Raw genomic sequence first — 18897 nt, forward strand, 5'->3', positions numbered from 1 at the left:
ATTTTTGTGATATGAATTTAAAACAAAATATGTTAATTTATTCCATTTAACTGGCAATGAAAATGAACTATGAATCATCTAATTAGGCCCTAAGAGTGGATATCAGGTATGGCCGGTGGTAGTTCTGTAGATGCACATTTCATGTTGTGTCATACGGTCACTCTGGGGTTGGGACAATTATGTATTATCTGAACTGGTTAGCTGTCTTGTGATTACCCTTTATTAGTAAGGTATAGAGATTATTATAATTTAATTTTTTTACCATGTGCTTTATGAGATTGGTAACATTATTAAGAACTTTCCTGGACACCAGTCACAGGGCCATATATTACAATTCCTGTCCTTCATCCTAGTCTGTGTAGGACATAAGTCAATGCTTTCAGCCATTCAGTTACATGAGGAACATACTATTAACTAATATTAATTCTTTACACATTTGACTAGAATTACACTCACTTATCGCTTACTATCATTTTTAGTGACAGATAATATATATGTGAAAGAAGGTGGGAATTCTACTATTCCACAATTACAGCATTCTTGCATCTGATATAAGCGATGCCATTAGAAAGTCACGCAACTTTTAGAAAGTCTTTATAGACCTACTGGTTAAGATGTGACAATTAGAATAGAAAAGAGGATACATAATCAGATGAACAACACTGATGGTCTTGAAGACATGTATTTGGGTCCTTGGGGGTTGGACAAATGATCTGTTTTAACTATCACCAATTCCCTGCAGCTCCCGTTCCAACTTTGCCTGGTCTTTCCGCAGTTGGTCCAGGAACGGAACGAGTAGGGGATCAGTGAGGCGAGTTTTGTATCTTTAATTTTTAATTTGTTGTGACCCTTTTAAAAAAATTGTATGATGAAAAACAAGAAGAGCACTGTTACTGATTGGGGTATTTACATTATGTACAACAATTATGCGGAGAAGAAGAATTGCCAATCATTACACTATTTATTATAGTACTTTATTATGTTAGATCAAAGGCTTGTTTTGTTTCAGAAGCAGATCATTTTTTACTAACTTACTAATTAATGAGCACACGCAAATCTTGGTATACTACAAATACATTTATTTTATACAATGAGAGGATAAATACACAACTTTGTGTTTTTGATTTCAGCAGCACAGAAAACAGAAGAGGAGATGTTGGAGCATTCATGGACTAAGCATTTTTTAGCGTGATATGCTACTAGGGTACAATAATTGTATTATTTACAAGACATTATCCCTTTTATGGTCATCAATCCCTATCAGACAAATATATAGGGATTAAGAAGAAAAATAACTTAACTATAGTCCCAAAAGAAGAACAAGCCTTAATTACAAGTAATACCCATTATCTAGTCCGGGTTTATGGTTTCCAGAAGAGTCCGAGGAAGCTTGTTAGAAGATCTTCACAAACAGTCCAAGCAGGGAGGCTGCCAACATAGTCCAAGGTGACACTGCATAGAACGAGACACACAAGGAATTATTGCATATCATGGTATGTGGATGTTGTACATTTGTTATGATCACTTGTCAATAATTGTGTTATGGTAACTATATGGCCCATTGCTTAATCCTCCCCTTGGTATCCCAACTCCAGGTCCGCTCACTAGTCTTGCTTGTTAGACTAAGTGCACACTACATCTGAGAGCTGAGGAGCTTTTCCGAACATATACAGTGCCGGCAAAAAAATCTTTACACATGTGTGGCTAAAACCAAACTTTACAGGTTAAATCTGTGCCGTAATTTCACTTCTTAAAAGTGCACACCTAAATTAATCTTGGCATGTGTTGGTTCTATCTACCATATACAATATCCAACTAGAAGAAAGTATGGCTGAATATCCAGTGCTAGATGGTCAGACAATTTGTGCTGGGCATGGTTATGATTATGGAGAGTAACACATGTAATAAGCTAATGCCTCCTGTGTGATAGGATGCTCTTACCTGTGTGATGTCCAGAGCCATTGGGATCATAACTCTTATCTGCAAAAGAAATCAGAGAAAAGTCAAATATTGTAGACCAGAATTGCTAAATGCTATCAATATGACATCAGATAGTCTGGCATAATCGAGATCACATAGATCGGTTCCACTTTATGTTACATAATACATCTACAGGATAGAAAAGATCAAAATGCCGACATACGATGTAAGAATGTGGGAAAATATATCGTACGACACAAGGGACCAAAGCTTCTTATAAAAGACAACAACCTTTAAAACATTCTCTTTAATGGCTGGAATATTGGTGGATGGAAAAGAAAACGATAATGGGGACTTGTCTAGTGACCAGAAAGGAGAGTTTTGTTATGGAAGATGGTTGGAGGAAAGCAAAAAGTAGAGGACGGTTGAGATGATACCTTAGTTAATGGAGCTGTCCAGTATAAAAAAAAATGTTCAAATAGTTTATTAAAGGGAATCTGAGGCTTTTGCCATCCAATCTGAGAGCGGCATAAAGTAGAGACAAAGACCATGATTCCAGCAATGTGTAACTTACAGGGCTGCTAAGTGTAGTTTTGATAAAATCACTTTTACCAGCAGGGGATTCACTAGAGGACTAGTAAACCCGCTGCCATGTAGTCCTCCATATTCATGAGCCACATATACCCCGCCCCCACTACTGATTGGCAGCTTTCTATGTACATTAGGCAGAAAGCTGCCAATCAGTGGTGTCGGCATGGTTATACAGAGATCAGCATTCAGGGAACTGATAGATTTACTGCAGAGAAAACAATGAGTTTATCAAAATGACAGCATGCAGATCAGTAAGTAATACATTACTGGAATCAGGGTCCCTGCCCCTACATTATGATGCACTCTGATAGACTAGCAAAAACTTGGTGTCAGATTCTCTTTAAAGCATTCTGCGTTAATAAAGATATTAAAAGAAGTTACCGTAATTTCTCTCTCTTGCGCTCTAAAAGACCAAGCACTTCTGTACAAGGATAGCCCATTAGTAAAATGGTTCAGTGTAAGGCTTCATGTTCCCTGTAGGGGCATCGCAGGGACCTAAACAATTGCTATCAAGCTCCTGAGCAGATTACAGTTTATTGCTGGGTGTCCGAGCAACAGGGTACCCAGTAATCAATTTCATATGAGAGGACCTTATCACCCCAAAATTAAAATTTTGAGGGTGATAAGGTGATCAAAAAACTCACCACCCCCAACATTTTTATTTTATTTTTATTTAAAGCATTCTCCAATTTCAGAAAAATATTATTATATTTTCAAAGGTTGTGTTTTTAAAGGCATTTGCTTTTTAAATATGAAAAATGGGAATAGGGTTTGATATTAAACCTTTTTTTTTACGTGCAGTATGTATTTTTTTAACCTGGCATGGGATGTTCTTTACAGTCACCTGTTGGGTATATAAAAACTGTACTACGTGCCGGTCATATTTTCGATTCAATATGATAATAGACTGATGTCCTATCTCATTGTAAGCCAACCTTCATATACATTCAGAGATAGCCACAAATATGGCTATCGAGGGCAGCACGGTGGCTCAGTGGTTAGAATTTTTGCTTTGCAGCACTGGGGTCCTGGGTTATAACCAAGGACAATGTTCTTCCAGTGTTTGTGTGCGTTTCCTCCCACACTCCAAAGACATACAGATAGGGAATCTAGATTGTGAGCCCCTATGGGGACAGTGATGATAATGTCTGTAAAGCGCTGTGGAACATGATGGAGCAATGTAAGTGCAATAAAGACAACTCCGCCATCATTCTCCCGAAGTTCACAGCTGATTATGGAAATACCAGTCAGTCGGTATTACTTTAAGAATCAGATTTACCTTGGAAACTCAGTGTTACACCCACTCCGGAGGCAGCAGCTTTTCCTGAACGGCCAGAGGTACACTGTGGGCAGAAAAGAAAAGGGTCAGATTCACCAAGATTGTTTTAGGTGACAATATTAACTGATTTGTGGAAATAACTCTGGAATGATGAACTCATCGGCAGGTTTCTGGTGAAGCATTATAATCACTGTATGTAATAATGAGTGAGGAAATAGTTGTCAATCAGGAATGAACATATTGTCTCATCTCCAAGCAGCTCTTGGCTTATGAGAACTTAAGAAGTCCTACTCAGTAAGTGACACCTATGTAGGCAGCCCGTCAACCAGAATTCTACTATGTCTGCTGTACGCCAGAATGCTATTTCAAATTATCATGAAATGTTGGCTGCGAAACCATCCATAAATGTGCTCAGCTCCTTATGGAGCCCACTAATAGGGTCGCATATTCATCATGGCAGGGGTGCTTTATTATTATTATTATTATTATTATTATTATTATTAAAAGTCCATATACTTACCGCTCCACAACTGCTTGATTTGTTGCATATCGCCACCTCACAAAATAAATAGACTTCTGGATAATTTGTAAACAGAAATGCGCTAGTTTGGAATCGAGCCTCAGAACCATCTCCATTCTTTATGACCTTGGTCACGACACCATTATTTGCAGCACAGCTGAAAATACAGAAAATGATATTTAGAGTCTACGGCATACATTATACTGATTTCTGAGACATACTGTATGGTTTTGTGTCATTGGAGCAGTGGACATGCATCTTGTTATGGTACGTCCAGGCAAACTTTCCACGTTCTTGGTGAGTACCGGTATATGGATGTGCACCAGGTCAGCTCTATAGACATGCTATGTGAATGAAGAAATGTTGAGTAGTATTTGACTTACCCTCCGCTTATAAGCTGAACATTGGGGGTACTTAGGTCCTGGCTAGGGGTAGCATAACACTTCTCTAGTCTTAGCGAAAATGAATCTGCATCCAAATCTTCAGAGAAGATTCCCACGTAGATATCTGATCCAACATATATATCTTGGTCTGACTCTATTGGAACTGTGAATTGTGAATCAGAATATGCAGACATAGTGACTGTGAAGTATCCAAGCCCAGCTCCTGGTGAGGGTATAACCACTGAACTATGAAAATAAAAACCAGGCTCATCAATATCACCACAGGCAGCCATAAGTAATCCAATATATGAGCTCTACCAACCATCATTCTCGGCAGTGAAAACAAGTGTTACAAAATCAAGTCATGAGGAAACAAAAACTGAGGCATCAATTAAGGCCTATTATATTTTATGTGTTCCAATGCATAATTTACCCATAAATTCCTTTAGTAGAAAATGAGATTGGCGTCTCAGACCGCCAATAGACCGCGCTGCTGAAGAAAGGATGCAGTTCCAGAAGGGAATAGTAATTTCATAGTTTTTATTTTTACATGCTTTGAACCCTTTCTCAAGAACAAACTACTGTACATGTAGTGTGCGAGCCCGAAATGTGTAAAAATGAAAACTGCAAAATTACTATTCCCTTCTGGAACTGCGTCCTTTCCACAGCAGCCAGATCTACTCTGAAACATCAATCTTCTTTTTATACTAATCGATATACAAAAGAAGGTCTACCTTCATTTACTTATGGGACTACAGCAGCTGTAATATTCATGGCAATTACTGGAGTTGTGACAATCACAACCTTTTCAGGTGAGCAACTCCATAACTCCCTTCTCATCTGTAACTTTCAATATCACCCTATGGGCTCTTGTCTCCAGCCTTCCTTTTTAACCCATAATTTCCTGTCAGTATGAAAGGTGTCAATTTTCTCAAAGGTTAAATTTCCTCCAAGCCCTTTTCAGGCAGATTTTGCCTGGAACACCTCCTGAAAAAGCACTACAAAACTGTCACTAAAAAGGTATATAGTGCAGGGCAATATAAAAATGACATTGCTGTACCCATGCTAAGTCTTTCGTCACTTCTTTTAATCGCTTTAGGGTTCAGAAAGTGGTAAGAGAAGTAACATGCTCATTTTTGCTAGGAAGCTGCTCTCCACTACTGTGTAAAATGGAGAGAAAAACGACAAAAAACTATTGCAAAGTTGCTAGCACTTTAGGAAAAACCCCACTAGTGGCTTTCTGAAACAGTTTTGCTTCTAAAATCTCGGTGGAACCTGGAAGTCGTGTGAACACATCCTACACAGGTAAACAGACTGATAGGGAAGGCTGCCCTAACATTACTCAGGAGGCCTTTATATTGTGCTTCGGAGTATGTTTGGGTGCAGATTTACATCTATTTGTAGACAGGATTTGTTCCAGCTTTTTGTTCTTTATTCTAGCACCAATGGAACCTATTCCATACTGGACTATCAATTACTCGATGATCATCACACAATGTATATACCAGTCACTTGTCAGGGTATAGAGTCTTAAGAACGAACGCTTTACTTAGGTTACTAGAACCTGTTATCTCAGTCTTCTACTTCTGTTTTTTGGAAGTCTCCTGTTTATTTGCAGCTTGTGTACTGGTCAGAAATGTCACATTATCAAGTGGGAATATATGACACTGGTACACTCGAATGTCACTGTTCTTTTCTAAATTTCACAATATATCACTGTAGGCATCTCACCTTAGTATGGGATTTAGAGAGAAGTTAAGGCTCGTCTGCATAGTCAGGTTGTATATACAGGTGAAGTTGAAGACAATTGGATTTTTGGTAATAAGAGGACCAGAAAATGGACTGATGTGGAGAGTGTTGGTAAAATAGATTTTTGATGAATCTCTCTGGGTAACAAAGCAAAGTAAAATGATTACATGGATGTGCACATCTTCATATTTGCTTTTATTAAACTTTACAAGAGGATGTAAACAGGATCATTCAGTTTTGAAAAAAAAAATATTTGATTCCCTTTAGATGTGCCCTAATATTCAGAATTTGTCACGCTGATGGTTTTATGTCCTTCAGTGGCTTTTCTGGTTACCATAATGTGCTGACATGCACAATAACTCACTATGCATTTGGAGTCCGGGAGGTTGGATGCCATCAATATCCCTTTTCACTATAGCCTCATTATATATTGATTCTAAGAGTGAACTATATGTTTAAATATGTCTAATATCATCTATGCACCATTGGAAAACATTTAGCTTTAAAGCCATTTGGTCCTGGAAACGGTTATAAAACTATTTCAGTGTCTCAGTGGCACTTAAATAAACATCAGAACTACATTTAGAGTCATTATTTCCAAATTACGGATGGAGAAATTGGTCATATGTTAACCTGTTCGGGCAACAGACCTTAGCGCTAGAAGAGCGTAGAGGCCCCAACAAATTTTCTCTACAAAGCTGCTCCTGACCTGATGCTATGCAGTTTTTGCAGAGCGCTTGATGAATAGGACTGTGCTGAAACAGTTTGAGTTCCTTTTTTTTCTTTCACATAGAGTAATTAATAGAAAATTGGACCACCATGCTACCATGAAATGTTCTACTAGACATAATGGGATATGAGTTGTCCAAATGGTTTAACATTTTTAACCCTTTTTCATTGATGACTCTAAATGTAGTTCATGAGCCTTTGAATTAGTTTTATAAAAGTTTCCAGAATAATGTGGTTTACACCTTTTTGCATTATATACTCTGCTCTGTTTTTCAGCATCAATAATATATAATGAAGCTAGATTAGATAGGTATAAAGAAGACTATGGCGCTAGCCGTGTCTGTAAGATGGCACAACCAGTTACTGTATAAGTTAAGAGAGCAGTTAGATAACTTTGTTCCTTAGAAAACATAAGAAATACATGGCAAAGCTGTTTTTTTTAATTTTGAGATGACTATCAGGCCTGGTCACAAAAGATAAGTCTCCGCTTCCATGTAATTTCTTCAGGTAATTTAGTGGTGGCGTGGCTGTCATTGCAATGCGGCATTTCAACTACGGTTTGGCTATTGGTGATTTATGAAATGAATTACTATTAATACACACACAAGATTTCTCATGAGAATACAAAAATGTAACTTAATATGATAATATACTAATGTGACGAAATTGTGACAAGAAAAATAACTTACCGAGTTAATGTTCCCACACCATCCTATGGCTGCTTTTACTTGAATACTTCTTTCACGTAAATTTTTAATAGTGTCATTATAAGTAAATGTACATGCAGCGGAGCTATCAATTAGATGAAAACTTTCGTAGTCATAACCAATTTCTTCGAGCTTGCACTGGCTGACAGATGCTATCATTACGCCACCATCACAAGACACTGTAGGTGCCAAATCTTGTGGAGCTGTAGAGAAATACAAAATTCACCATACAGTTTAGTAGAACGTGGACTCACATCCGAGATGTTGCAGGTTTGTGGTATCGGTACCGATGCTAAAAGCCAGTAGCTTATAAATGTGCGATTACTGTGTAGGTTAATTGCATTTTTTGTGCTGCAAAAATTGCAAACTCCATCTATGGCCGTTGTTCTTTAGGTAATAATGTGATGACCTTATACCATATTATATCACAAGGAGAGCATGAATATGTTCTTTCAGTGACCTGAGAACGCATTCACTGTCAATTATAAGATGGAAACACTCACTATTTCCTGCGTACGTAGAAGCATTACAGTTGCACACTGCCGATTCTTTGTTACAAACTTCATCACTGTAACAGCTTGGACTGCACTCCACTGTTTCTGGAACACAATGACAAAACCAGCAATAAGAAGGTTAATAACGTTCTACTGTCAGCAATGATATCGCTCTTCTTAGTTCTACGTTTCTACAACTGTGAAGGCCATGAACATTAGTGTCAATTATCCCCACTTACCTGTGCAGCAATGCAGAGTACCATCCCAGTACCACTTGGAGAGCGCAGCACAGCAGCTGTTGTCTTCCATTGGGCACAAGCCTGAATCAGGAACACATTCGTCTATACCATCATTGCAATAACATCCATTATCAGATGTACAAGACCCGCCACAGCTAGCATCACTGCACAGAATAGGACTAGCACCAGCTGTAGAAAAAAAAGATTCTATTTTATTAACATTGTAAATCAAATGGTAACATACATATAAGGGAGCGGGAGTTCTTAAATACCAATCTATTTACCCTATTAACAACAAAAAAATACAAACTAGGGATTTGTATACATTTAAAAAAAAGTATAGTGAAGCATGGATTTTCTAATTTATCTAAGGGCTCATTTGGCTTTCAGTGATTTCTCTCATGGTCCAAGTTATACCAGTTTTTTATCCATTTTTCACCAGTTTGCCACAATCAGCATTCCACCATTGTTTCTAGTTTGAATAAAAAAGAAGAGAGCGCTTTCTCCTATCAAACAGTCTGTGATTTCACAGACTCACAGTCTTGCATTGGCAATTTTGATCCAACACTCGCATCAATATTGGACGTCTCCCTGATTTTGTGCAGACCCCTCTGTCTGCAAAAATACACGGGCATGTGAGCAGCCTCATGGACTATAATGGGCACTAGTTCTATCCATGGAAAACACAGAGAGAACTTGTATGAGAAAAACTGATGTTTAAATGATCCCTAAGTTATACCTTTAGAATAATCCACAAACACTACAGTATATGATAAAACAATTAATACAAGAAATCATTGCAAAATAGCATCAATGTTTAGCTAGTCATCCACATTCCATTATCACAATTTGTTTTCATGCATGTTCACCCCTGAATTTAACTTTTTTTCATCTACTTTCTGTGAGTATTAATTTCTTAAAGAGTAACCATCGTTTTCATTTTTATTTCATAAATCAATAGTACATATGAAAATAAGCAGCTTTGTAATATATCTTATCAGAGAAATATATGACAGTTGTCACAGATACAATTGTATGTAGGAGGGAGGAGCTACAGGCAGAGCCCCTCCCTCCTCCCCCCTCCTCCTCCCCCTTCTATCTAGATAGAATCATATCAGTAGTACGGTAACTCTCATTTCCTATCTCAGTAATAGGAAAGTGTCTTCACTGAATGCAGAATTTACCTAAGAATTGAGAATTTTGATAATGACTGATCAATTCTAGCAGGGAAAGAAACAGATTTCTCTGATAAGATATGTTCTAAAGTTGCATATTTTCAACAATATTTACTGTACAACTGTTGCTTCAGGTGACTTTTAGGAGGAAGCTGGTATTGTTATGGGTAATACCACTGTTTCCAGCCATTACATTTTCCTTTGTCTGCAATTAGCGCAACAGGTTTACCCTTCTACAGGCTCTATGTCTAATTGTTAATTTTCTCTGAACTCATTTCCAAGAGAAGAGAGACTAGCTACTATGAGGTCCCAATACACAGCACACATAGGAGTCCGGACATCCTGCTCTTCTAGCTTACATACAATCAGCAGTAGTAGTATGGGGAACATTATACAATAGTACTGAGCAGTGTTACTGTAAATCCAGCAGTGGGATGTGACAGTAGAACACTTAAAGAGGTTGTCCACTACTTTTACATTACTTGGATAAGACATCAATGTCTGATCGGCTGGGGTCCGACACTTGGCATCCCCCCGCTGATCAGCTGTTATCATGGCAGCGGCGGAGGTAGTCGTAATTTGCCGAGGTGTTCTGTCTACTTGCAATGGCTACCACAGGGTACTTCACATCCACCTAATATTGATTTGAATAGGAAGCGGATGTGCAGTACTAAGCACACTAATAGTAGTAGTTGTTCTGCCCATTCTAGCGAAGGTCAGGTTTCGTATCTAGCTTTAAAAAGGTTTAATACCATAGTTTTGGTTTTGCTGTGTTATAGCACCACCTAGTGGTGGTTAAATTTATTACCTGTGTTTTTCAGTAACTATTAGAGTGTTGCATTCTGGGATTCACCAAGGTATCATGGGAAGGGGAAACTCCATTTTCTCTCTGTGTATTTCCCTGGACACACGTGTTAATCTGCTGTGTTGAACTACCTCATTATCCCTGTTCTTGCTATGTAATGTTGTACAGAGTGTGATTAACTGTATAGCAGCTAGTACACAGGAAATGTGATTTTTGGTTACCTGCTGTATGTAGTTATTATAGAAGTTGCATCATCCCTGTTAGTTGCAGTCATGTTATTATTTGCCCAATACTTATACAAATCATTTGTATTCTTATAGTTTTACCGCGCTCATGTTTACCAATAAACAAGTTAGACTACAGAGAACAGTCTGCTTATTTGGGAGACAGAAGTGGTTTATGCCTTATGTCGGATCACACACCGTATCAACGTGTATGAAGACAGAACAGTAGTAAGATTGATATATGGAAAAAAAGTTGAAATGACAGTAACCTAATTTTAAATTTAGAACTAGATTGTGTATTAACACCATGCAAGACTCTATAGTGAGGTAGAATTGGTGGACCCTCATCCAACTGGTAAATAAAAATGCCAGATGCATTTATGACAGTTTTGAAGATACATGTTTATTCTATAGCAGGTGGCCTGACTGTATATGGTTCATCAAATGTACCGTGCGAAGCATTGCTCATGACAGTGGCCCACTCTTGTTTTGGGGCAAACCAGTAGATTCCCTTATTCCCCTGTGAGCCAGTCCGAGCCTGCTATGGTGTGCAAATATAAACATAATATTGCACTCCTCCTATCTTTGCTCCTAAGACAACTGTAGTACTGCCTTTCATTCTGTTGCTAAAACTGTACTACACAAATAATGTACAATTATAAAACAAATAACACATTAAGTACTTACAATAGCATTGTGCATCTGCAAAAGAAGAGCAGAAGAGAAGACATTTTAATCATCAGATATGGGGAATGATGGTTTAAATAAAATGAATAACCACATTTTGATATCTTTAATAAATTCTGTCATTAAAAGCAATATTCTGGTGTAGAGGGCTTTTCAGAGGGTAATGGTTGGCGAGCAAGAGCCAAGAATCACTTCATACAGAACATCTCTAAAACAGAGAACTGCTCTGGTGGACTTGAAAAGTCTATGTCAGTCAGTGTCCTCCAAGTCCAGTCCTCGAGAACCACAAACAGATCATGTTTTCAGGATCCCTGCAGTACTGCACAGATGATAATTCCATCACCTGTGTAATATTAAGGAAGTCCTGAAGGCATGTTTTGGTGGAGGACTCGAGTTTGGGAACACTGGTCTATACATTACAAGCATGTCCAAAGTCTTTTTTAGGATTATCAGCATCCATTGAAGTCATAAGCTGCCTTTTGTTTTCAATCGTAGCACGTAATCTGCCATTGCACAACTATTAGGCCGGTGTCACACTTGCATGTGCAATGCGAGAAACTGGCATCAAGTCCTAGCACTGCCGCCGGCGGTTAGGACCAGAGCATTGAGCTGCATAGAATACAGCTACATAGAAACACATGCACACTCCGGTCCCGAGAGTCGGCGGCAGTGCCGAGTATTGATGTGAGAGACTTGCGCGAGTTTCTTGCATTGCAGTTGCAAGTGTGACTCCGGCCTTAAAATTATAGTTGCCAGAAACAGTGGCCCTCTAATCCATGTTTCTATTAGCTCCGTTGCACTAACTAGGCTAGAGAAGCAATACCGAACAGGGCGTATGGACAACAGTGGTACAATTGCTGGAAAACAGTGGTAGTTGTCTTCTAATCTCATACATCTTTTTTAACTACCAAAACAGAGGTAATGGACACTTTCATTGCAATGCATTTCCAGTTTACTTTGCAAACAGAGTGTAATATAAACACTTATTTCATAAGGTTGGATATTGTCCTTATCAAAGATCTGTCCTTGTAAAAAAAAAACATTGGCATCTTGTTCTGAAAACAAAACGTTAAGGGAACCTTTATATGCAGTCCTATTTGCCGGCATCATGCTACAGAGCAAGAGGAGATGAGCAGACTGATATATAGTTTTGAGGGAATAAATTGAATTTTACTTATAATCCCCGTTTCTACCTTGCTTGGTAATCCAGTGGTCAGTCCCACTCAGTGCTCGACATCTTTCCCAATATGATTGTGCTTACTGAGATAGATGTCACTTAATAAATAGGTCCTCCTACTGGATTACAGTTTTAAAGGATAAAATCCAGGTTATAGTAATTTTTTTCCCACCAACCTATGTATTAATCTGCTCAGCTTCTCCTCTTCTGGACCATATGTCCACAGATAGGACTGAATGCACAATGTGACAGGTTCCCTTTCATCAAATCCCAATCCCCCAAAATATACAGTCAATAAGCAGCACTATAAGATACTCCATCCCTAATATATTTGGTTTTAGTTCACTAGGCAATTCAACATCTAAACAATCGGTTACTACTATACAAGAAAAACTTCACTTTAAATGGTATTCAGGTTTTAGCAAATACAGGCTATTCATTTTGAATGATAAGGTTATATACATTTCCATAATATGTATCAAGTCATCATGCTGTGATTCAACAATAGTTCTCATTGATGTTTTCCATAAAGCTGCACTGGTCCTGTGCTGGGACACACCGGTGAATGACTGGATATACATTCATATAATGAGAAAAAAAATTTAAAGCCTCACGGTGTTGTTCAATATGAGGACCGGTCACAAAATGGCATTGCTACTCCAAGGAGAACCCATGGTAAAAAAATTAAGAAAAATTCCAAGTGTCGGCAACTAAATAAAATCTTTAAAGCTTTATTTCAAAACATAGGATTAAAATGAATGGTGGTCGATGAGATAACTTTCAGATGATCAAGGGCAGTTCATGCCTGAAACGCATCTAAGTGTTATTTCATTTGAAGCTTTGAAGATTCTATCCATTTGCGACACTTGGAATGTTTCTTAATAATGACTGGATATAGTAGTTACAATCTGTACTAACACTACATTATTTATGACCCCAATACATTTGCAGATTTGTGGACATCATCAATAAAGGCATTTGTTGAATGACTGAAGTAGAAAGTATAGTGGAAAATTGTTGTTTGTTATATTTTATGCAAAGATTAACAATTCTTTGCCAACTGTAGAAAACCTATTTAACTTTGAAAAAAACCCTGAATATCATCAATGCATCAGAATTGCTGTTTCACGCTAAATCTTAAAAATTTGAAAAAAATTTAAAGACGAGAAAATATAGAAGTAATAATAAACAGAAATACATCCCTATAGAATTGTGTAATCCTCAGTAATCAGATATTACCTGCATATTTCAGCAGAGAGCACAAGGCAAAAAAGAGAAGTAATTTCATTCTTTCAGTGTTCTGCTTCTTCTTCAGGACAAGATGCAGATGTGCTAGCAACGGTGATGCACACAGACTCTGTTGCTTTTATAGGGGTAATACTCCCAAGGAGGCAGAAATACTCTAGATGTTTAGGGGATGTAATAGGACAATGACGTAGAGACTGAAGGGGTTTGGATCAAACCTAGAAGGGAGGTACTAGCTTGGGGTGTATATGGCTAATTGCATTCCCCCATTTACAATCTTGGCCTTTAATGTTTTACAGGCGTAGTTCAGGAATGTAACTATACAGATGCAGTGGATACTACCTTTGAAGATGAGTTGTTGCCCTACCTTACCCCCAAGGTTACATGTCATGAGGTTTTCCTGACACTGTGGGTTAAATGTCATTTTTTTACTTTATGCATAGCAGTCTGTGTAGCCAATATAAGAAGAAAGCTTAAATTAACTGAGCTACGTCCTTTAGGAAGGGGATTCCTTGAACATTTTCGCTTGTGCAAGTATTTCGAAAACCTAAAAGTAATCTGTCAGTAGGATCAACCCTACATGGGCATGTAGATCACTGAATAAAACGATACCTTGATATCTGTAATAGAGATGAGTAAACTTGTTTGGAAAACGTTCTCCAATCTCAAAGAGCATTTTTCCTCAAAGTCGGCAAAATGTGGTCAATTTTTGTAAATGATCGCTTTTCCACTAATGCTTTTGTTTTGACAATGTCTAGGATATCGTTGCTGTATGATGAGTGGGGGAACATGTTTTATGAGGGAAGGGGGTATATCTACGTCAGAGGAGCTGCGGAGTGTAATTTAAAAAAAAAAAATTTTTCTTTAACCCCTTCGCGCCATGCGCCGTACTAGTACTGCGCTGCCGGCACTGCATAAGTGCCAGCCGCAGTACTAGTACGGCGCCGCCATTTTCCAGTCACCGCGCGGCATCGCGCGGTGATCGGGTTCCGGTGTCTGCTGTTCCTGACAGCAGACAATCCCTGCACGCAGCCCCGGGTGCCTGCACCGCCCCCCCGCATCAGCGATCGCTGTGATTGGCTGGTCAATTCTGACCAGCCAATCACAGCGATGTGACAATAAAGTTTAAAAAAAAAAAAAAAAAAAGCATGTGACAGGCTGTGATTGATGCTGTGTGACGTCGCACCAATCACAGCCGTCACAGTAGGTGGGGTGATCGCCACGTCACCTCACCTGATTAACCCCTATGGCGCTGATTGGCTGAACAATAGCTTCTAGCCAATCAGCGCCAAAGGGGTTAATTTAAAATACCAATCACCGCCCTGCACGCCATCTTTCTCTCAGATTTGGCGTGCAGAGCGGTGGTCTAAGCCCCTCTGTGTCACCTTAGTGAAGGAATCCATTGGTGGCCAGTGCGATCCTCCCTGGGATCTCCTGCCTCCAGCTTGTGCTCCTGCTTCAGCTTGTGCTCCGTGTTGTGTGCTCTCTGCTGCCATCTGCCTGCTGTGTGACTCCTGTGATCACAGCAGCAGCAGCACCTCCCCCACCCCTTTCCCATCCCCCCATCCCTGTTCCAGTACCCCCTCCCTCCCCCACCCTCCAATTGAATTTTTTTGTGCACTTTTTTTGCGCTTTTTTTCCTGTGCGCGGCGTCCCGCGCAGAGCATTCGTGCTCTTCCTGTGTCCGCAGCGCTCTGATCAGTATCGCTGCTGATCAGAGACTGCGCCACAGGACTTTTTTTTTTAGGTTAGTTAGTGTAGCGGACATTGCAGTCTAAGCGACGTCCGTTTTTTTTTTTTTAGAAAAAAAATTGTAGTTAGTACAGTGTAGTTTTAGACGTAACAAGGTAGCGTAGCCGGCGTCAGTGTTTGGTGACGTCCCTCCATCCCTGTTCAAGTACCCCCCTCCAATTCAATTTTTTGCGGACTTTTTGCGCTTTTTTTCCTGTGCGCGGCGTCCCGCGCAGAGCATTCGTGCTCTTCCTGTGTCTGCAGCACTCTGATCAGTATCGCTGCTGATCAGAGACTGCGCCACAGGACTTTTTTTTTTAGTTAGTGTAGCGGACATTGCAGTCTAAGCGACGTCTGTTTTTTTTTTTTTTTAGAAAAAAAATTGTAGTTAGTACAGTGTAGTTTTAGACGTAACAAGGTAGCGTAGCCGGCGTCAGTGTTTGGTGACGTCCCTCCATCCCTGTTCAAGTACCCCCCTCCAATTCAATTTTTTGCGCACTTTTTTGCGCTTTTTTTCCTGTGCGCGGCGTCCCGCACAGAGCATTCGTGCTCTTCCTGTGTCCGCAGCTCTTTGATCAGTATCGCTGCTGATCAGAGACTGCGCTACAGGACTTTTTTTTTTTAGTTAGTGTAGCGGACATTGCAGTCTAAGCAACGTCCGATTTTTTTTTTTCTTTTACAAAAATATAATAGTAGTTAGTACAGTGTAGTCTTAGACGTAGATTAGCTGGTGTCACAGCGTTCGTGACGACCGGTCTTTTTTTTTTTTTAGAGAAAAAAAAAATTGTACAGAGTAGTTTAGTGGTAGCGTGTTAGTGTAGCCAGCGTCACTGACGACCGATCATCTTTTAGAAAAAAAAAAATTGTACTGAGTTTTATAGGTAGGGAGGTAGCGTCTTGTGCATAAAAAAAATCTGCTATCGCCGGATAATCTCTAGTGCATTAGGGGAGCGTACGTCACACTGTTAGTGGCGTTCGCTTTTCTTTTGTAAAAAAAATATTTAGTTGCGTAGGGTAAATTTATACTTTTTTTTTATACAAGCTTATTTTTTTACATTGATTTTTCTTTTCATCTTTTTTTCTTGTTTCTTCTACATTTTTTCTCACTACTTGTTTTTTCTCTCTGATTGGTTTTAATAAAGAGTACCCTATACACAAGCCCCACACATTACACGTGTAAAAGCACCACTTACACACACATACCCAGGGTTTGGGGAAAAAAAATGGCCCATTCGTCAACAAGGCGCTATTCACCAGAGGAGGCTTACGCCATCCTTGCGTCCGACACGGATTCAGCCAGTGAGGAAGATCCCACATTCCTCTATTCCTCCTCCTCCTCCTCCTCATCTGGTGAGGAAAGACCCCTAACAAGGCACCGTAGGACCCAGGCAACTCCTGCAGCAATCGATCCCGTATGGATTGCACCCCCAGAAAATTTTCAGCCCGTCATTCCGGATTTCAGCAGCAGCTCAGGAATCCAGTTTGACACGACTGGCCTCACTGAAATTGACTTCTTCAAATTCTTTTTCAGTGATGAAATAATAAATATTATGGTGGCCCAGACGAACCTGTATGCCCAACAATTTTTTACCCAAAATCCCACGTCATCTTATGCCAGATGGACCCCCGTAAATGCAGCAGAGATGATGACATTTTGGGGAATTGTGCTGCATATGGGCCTAATCAAAAAGCCAAAGCTTCGGCAATACTGGAGTACTGACACTCTCTACAGTACACCGGTATTCCGCATGGCCATGAAAAGGACACGATTTGAAGCGATCCAAAAATTTTTGCATTTCAGTGATAATGCGCAGTGTCCTCCCCGAGACGATCCAAACTTTGATCGTCTATATAAAATTCTTCCAGTGGTTGAACACTTCAGCAGAAAATTTGCTGAGGCGTACACACCCCAGAGGGACATCGCTATTGATGAATCTCTCGTTCATTTCAAAGGGAGGCTAAAATTCCGACAGTACCTGCCCAGTAAGAGGTCCAGGTACGGAATAAAGCTGTACAAACTGTGCGAGAGTACCTCAGGGTACACCCACAGATTTAGGGTCTACGAGGGTAAGGAAACCCAGATTAACCCCCCTGAATGCCCCCCCATCCTGGGGGTGAGTGGGAAAATTGTGTGGGCATTGCTGCACCCACTGCTGGATAAGGGTTATCACCTTTATATTGACAACTTTTACACCAGCATCCCACTCTTCAAGGCCCTCTCTGCCAGAGGTACAGCTGCATGTGGCACCGTGCGAAAAAATCAGCGAGGCCTCCCTAAGCCGCTAATTGGGCAAACGCTGAGAAAAGGGGAAAGCAGAGCCAAATGCAGCGACAACATGCTGGTGGTCAAGTATAAGGACAAAAGGGATGTCCTTATCCTGACCACCATACACCGTGACAACAGCACCCTTGTCACTGTTCGTGGGACCACAACACAAGTCCCAAAGCCAGATTGTATCCTGGATTACAATCGGTACATGGGGGGTGTGGATCTCTCAGATCAGGTCCTCCAACCATACAGTGCCATGCGAAAAGCTTACGTATGGTACAAAAAATTGGCCGTGCACATTGTACAGATGGCACTGTACAATGCTTTTGTGCTGTCCCGATCTGCAGGCAATACGGGGACCTTCCTTCAGTTTCAGGAGGTAGTCATCAAGGCCCTAATGTTTGGCACTCAGGGAGGTGAGGGTCCCAGTACTTCTGAATCTGATAGTGCCCGTATTGTCCAAGGTCAACATTTCCCAGGACAGGTTCCCCAAACAGCGAGGACAGGACGATCACAAAAACGGTGCAGAGTATGTTCCAAGAGGGGAATCCGAAAGGACACAATTTACCATTGTGAAACCTGCCCTGAGAAACCTGGCCTTTGCATTAAGGATTGCTTCAAAGCATACCACACGTCCACAAATTAATAAAAATTAGTTTATACCCTGTTGACACAACACACTGTGTAGTTTCCAACATGGGGTCACTTGTGGAGTGAGGCACTTGGAGGTTTACGGTGCTCACCACATATCTAAATAAATTCCTTGGTAGGTCCAGTTTTCAAAATGGGGTCACTTGTGGAGTGAGGCACTTGGAGGTTTACGGTGCTCACCACATATCTAAATAAATTCCTTGGTAGGTCCAGTTTTCAAAATGGGGTCACTTGTGGAGTGAGGCACTTGGAGGTTTACGGTGCTCACCACATATCTAAATAAATTCCTTGGGAGGTCCAGTTTTCAAAATGGTGTCACTTG

At 40.0% G+C, this 18897-nt stretch overlaps 1 protein-coding gene across 1 annotated transcript; it reads right to left on the reverse strand.

The window, feature by feature from the left end:
- Window positions 1-1058: 1058 nt before the first annotated feature.
- Window positions 1059-14061, reverse strand: LOC138669734 (pancreatic secretory granule membrane major glycoprotein GP2-like). The gene is made up of 11 exons (XM_069756453.1): window positions 13919-14061; window positions 11503-11517; window positions 8612-8800; window positions 8382-8477; window positions 7861-8081; window positions 6425-6579; window positions 4694-4939; window positions 4311-4467; window positions 3791-3854; window positions 1942-1980; window positions 1059-1452 (listed from the first exon to the last, which is right to left on the reverse strand). Exons 1-11 carry the CDS (start codon window positions 13965-13967, stop codon window positions 1394-1396), a joined length of 1290 nt encoding a protein of 429 aa, XP_069612554.1. The 5' UTR covers window positions 13968-14061; the 3' UTR covers window positions 1059-1393.
- Between the last annotated feature and the right edge of the window lie 4836 nt (window positions 14062-18897).

Source organism: Ranitomeya imitator, chromosome 3 (assembly GCF_032444005.1).
Source record: "Ranitomeya imitator isolate aRanImi1 chromosome 3, aRanImi1.pri, whole genome shotgun sequence".
Lineage (NCBI taxonomy): Eukaryota > Metazoa > Chordata > Amphibia > Anura > Dendrobatidae > Ranitomeya > Ranitomeya imitator.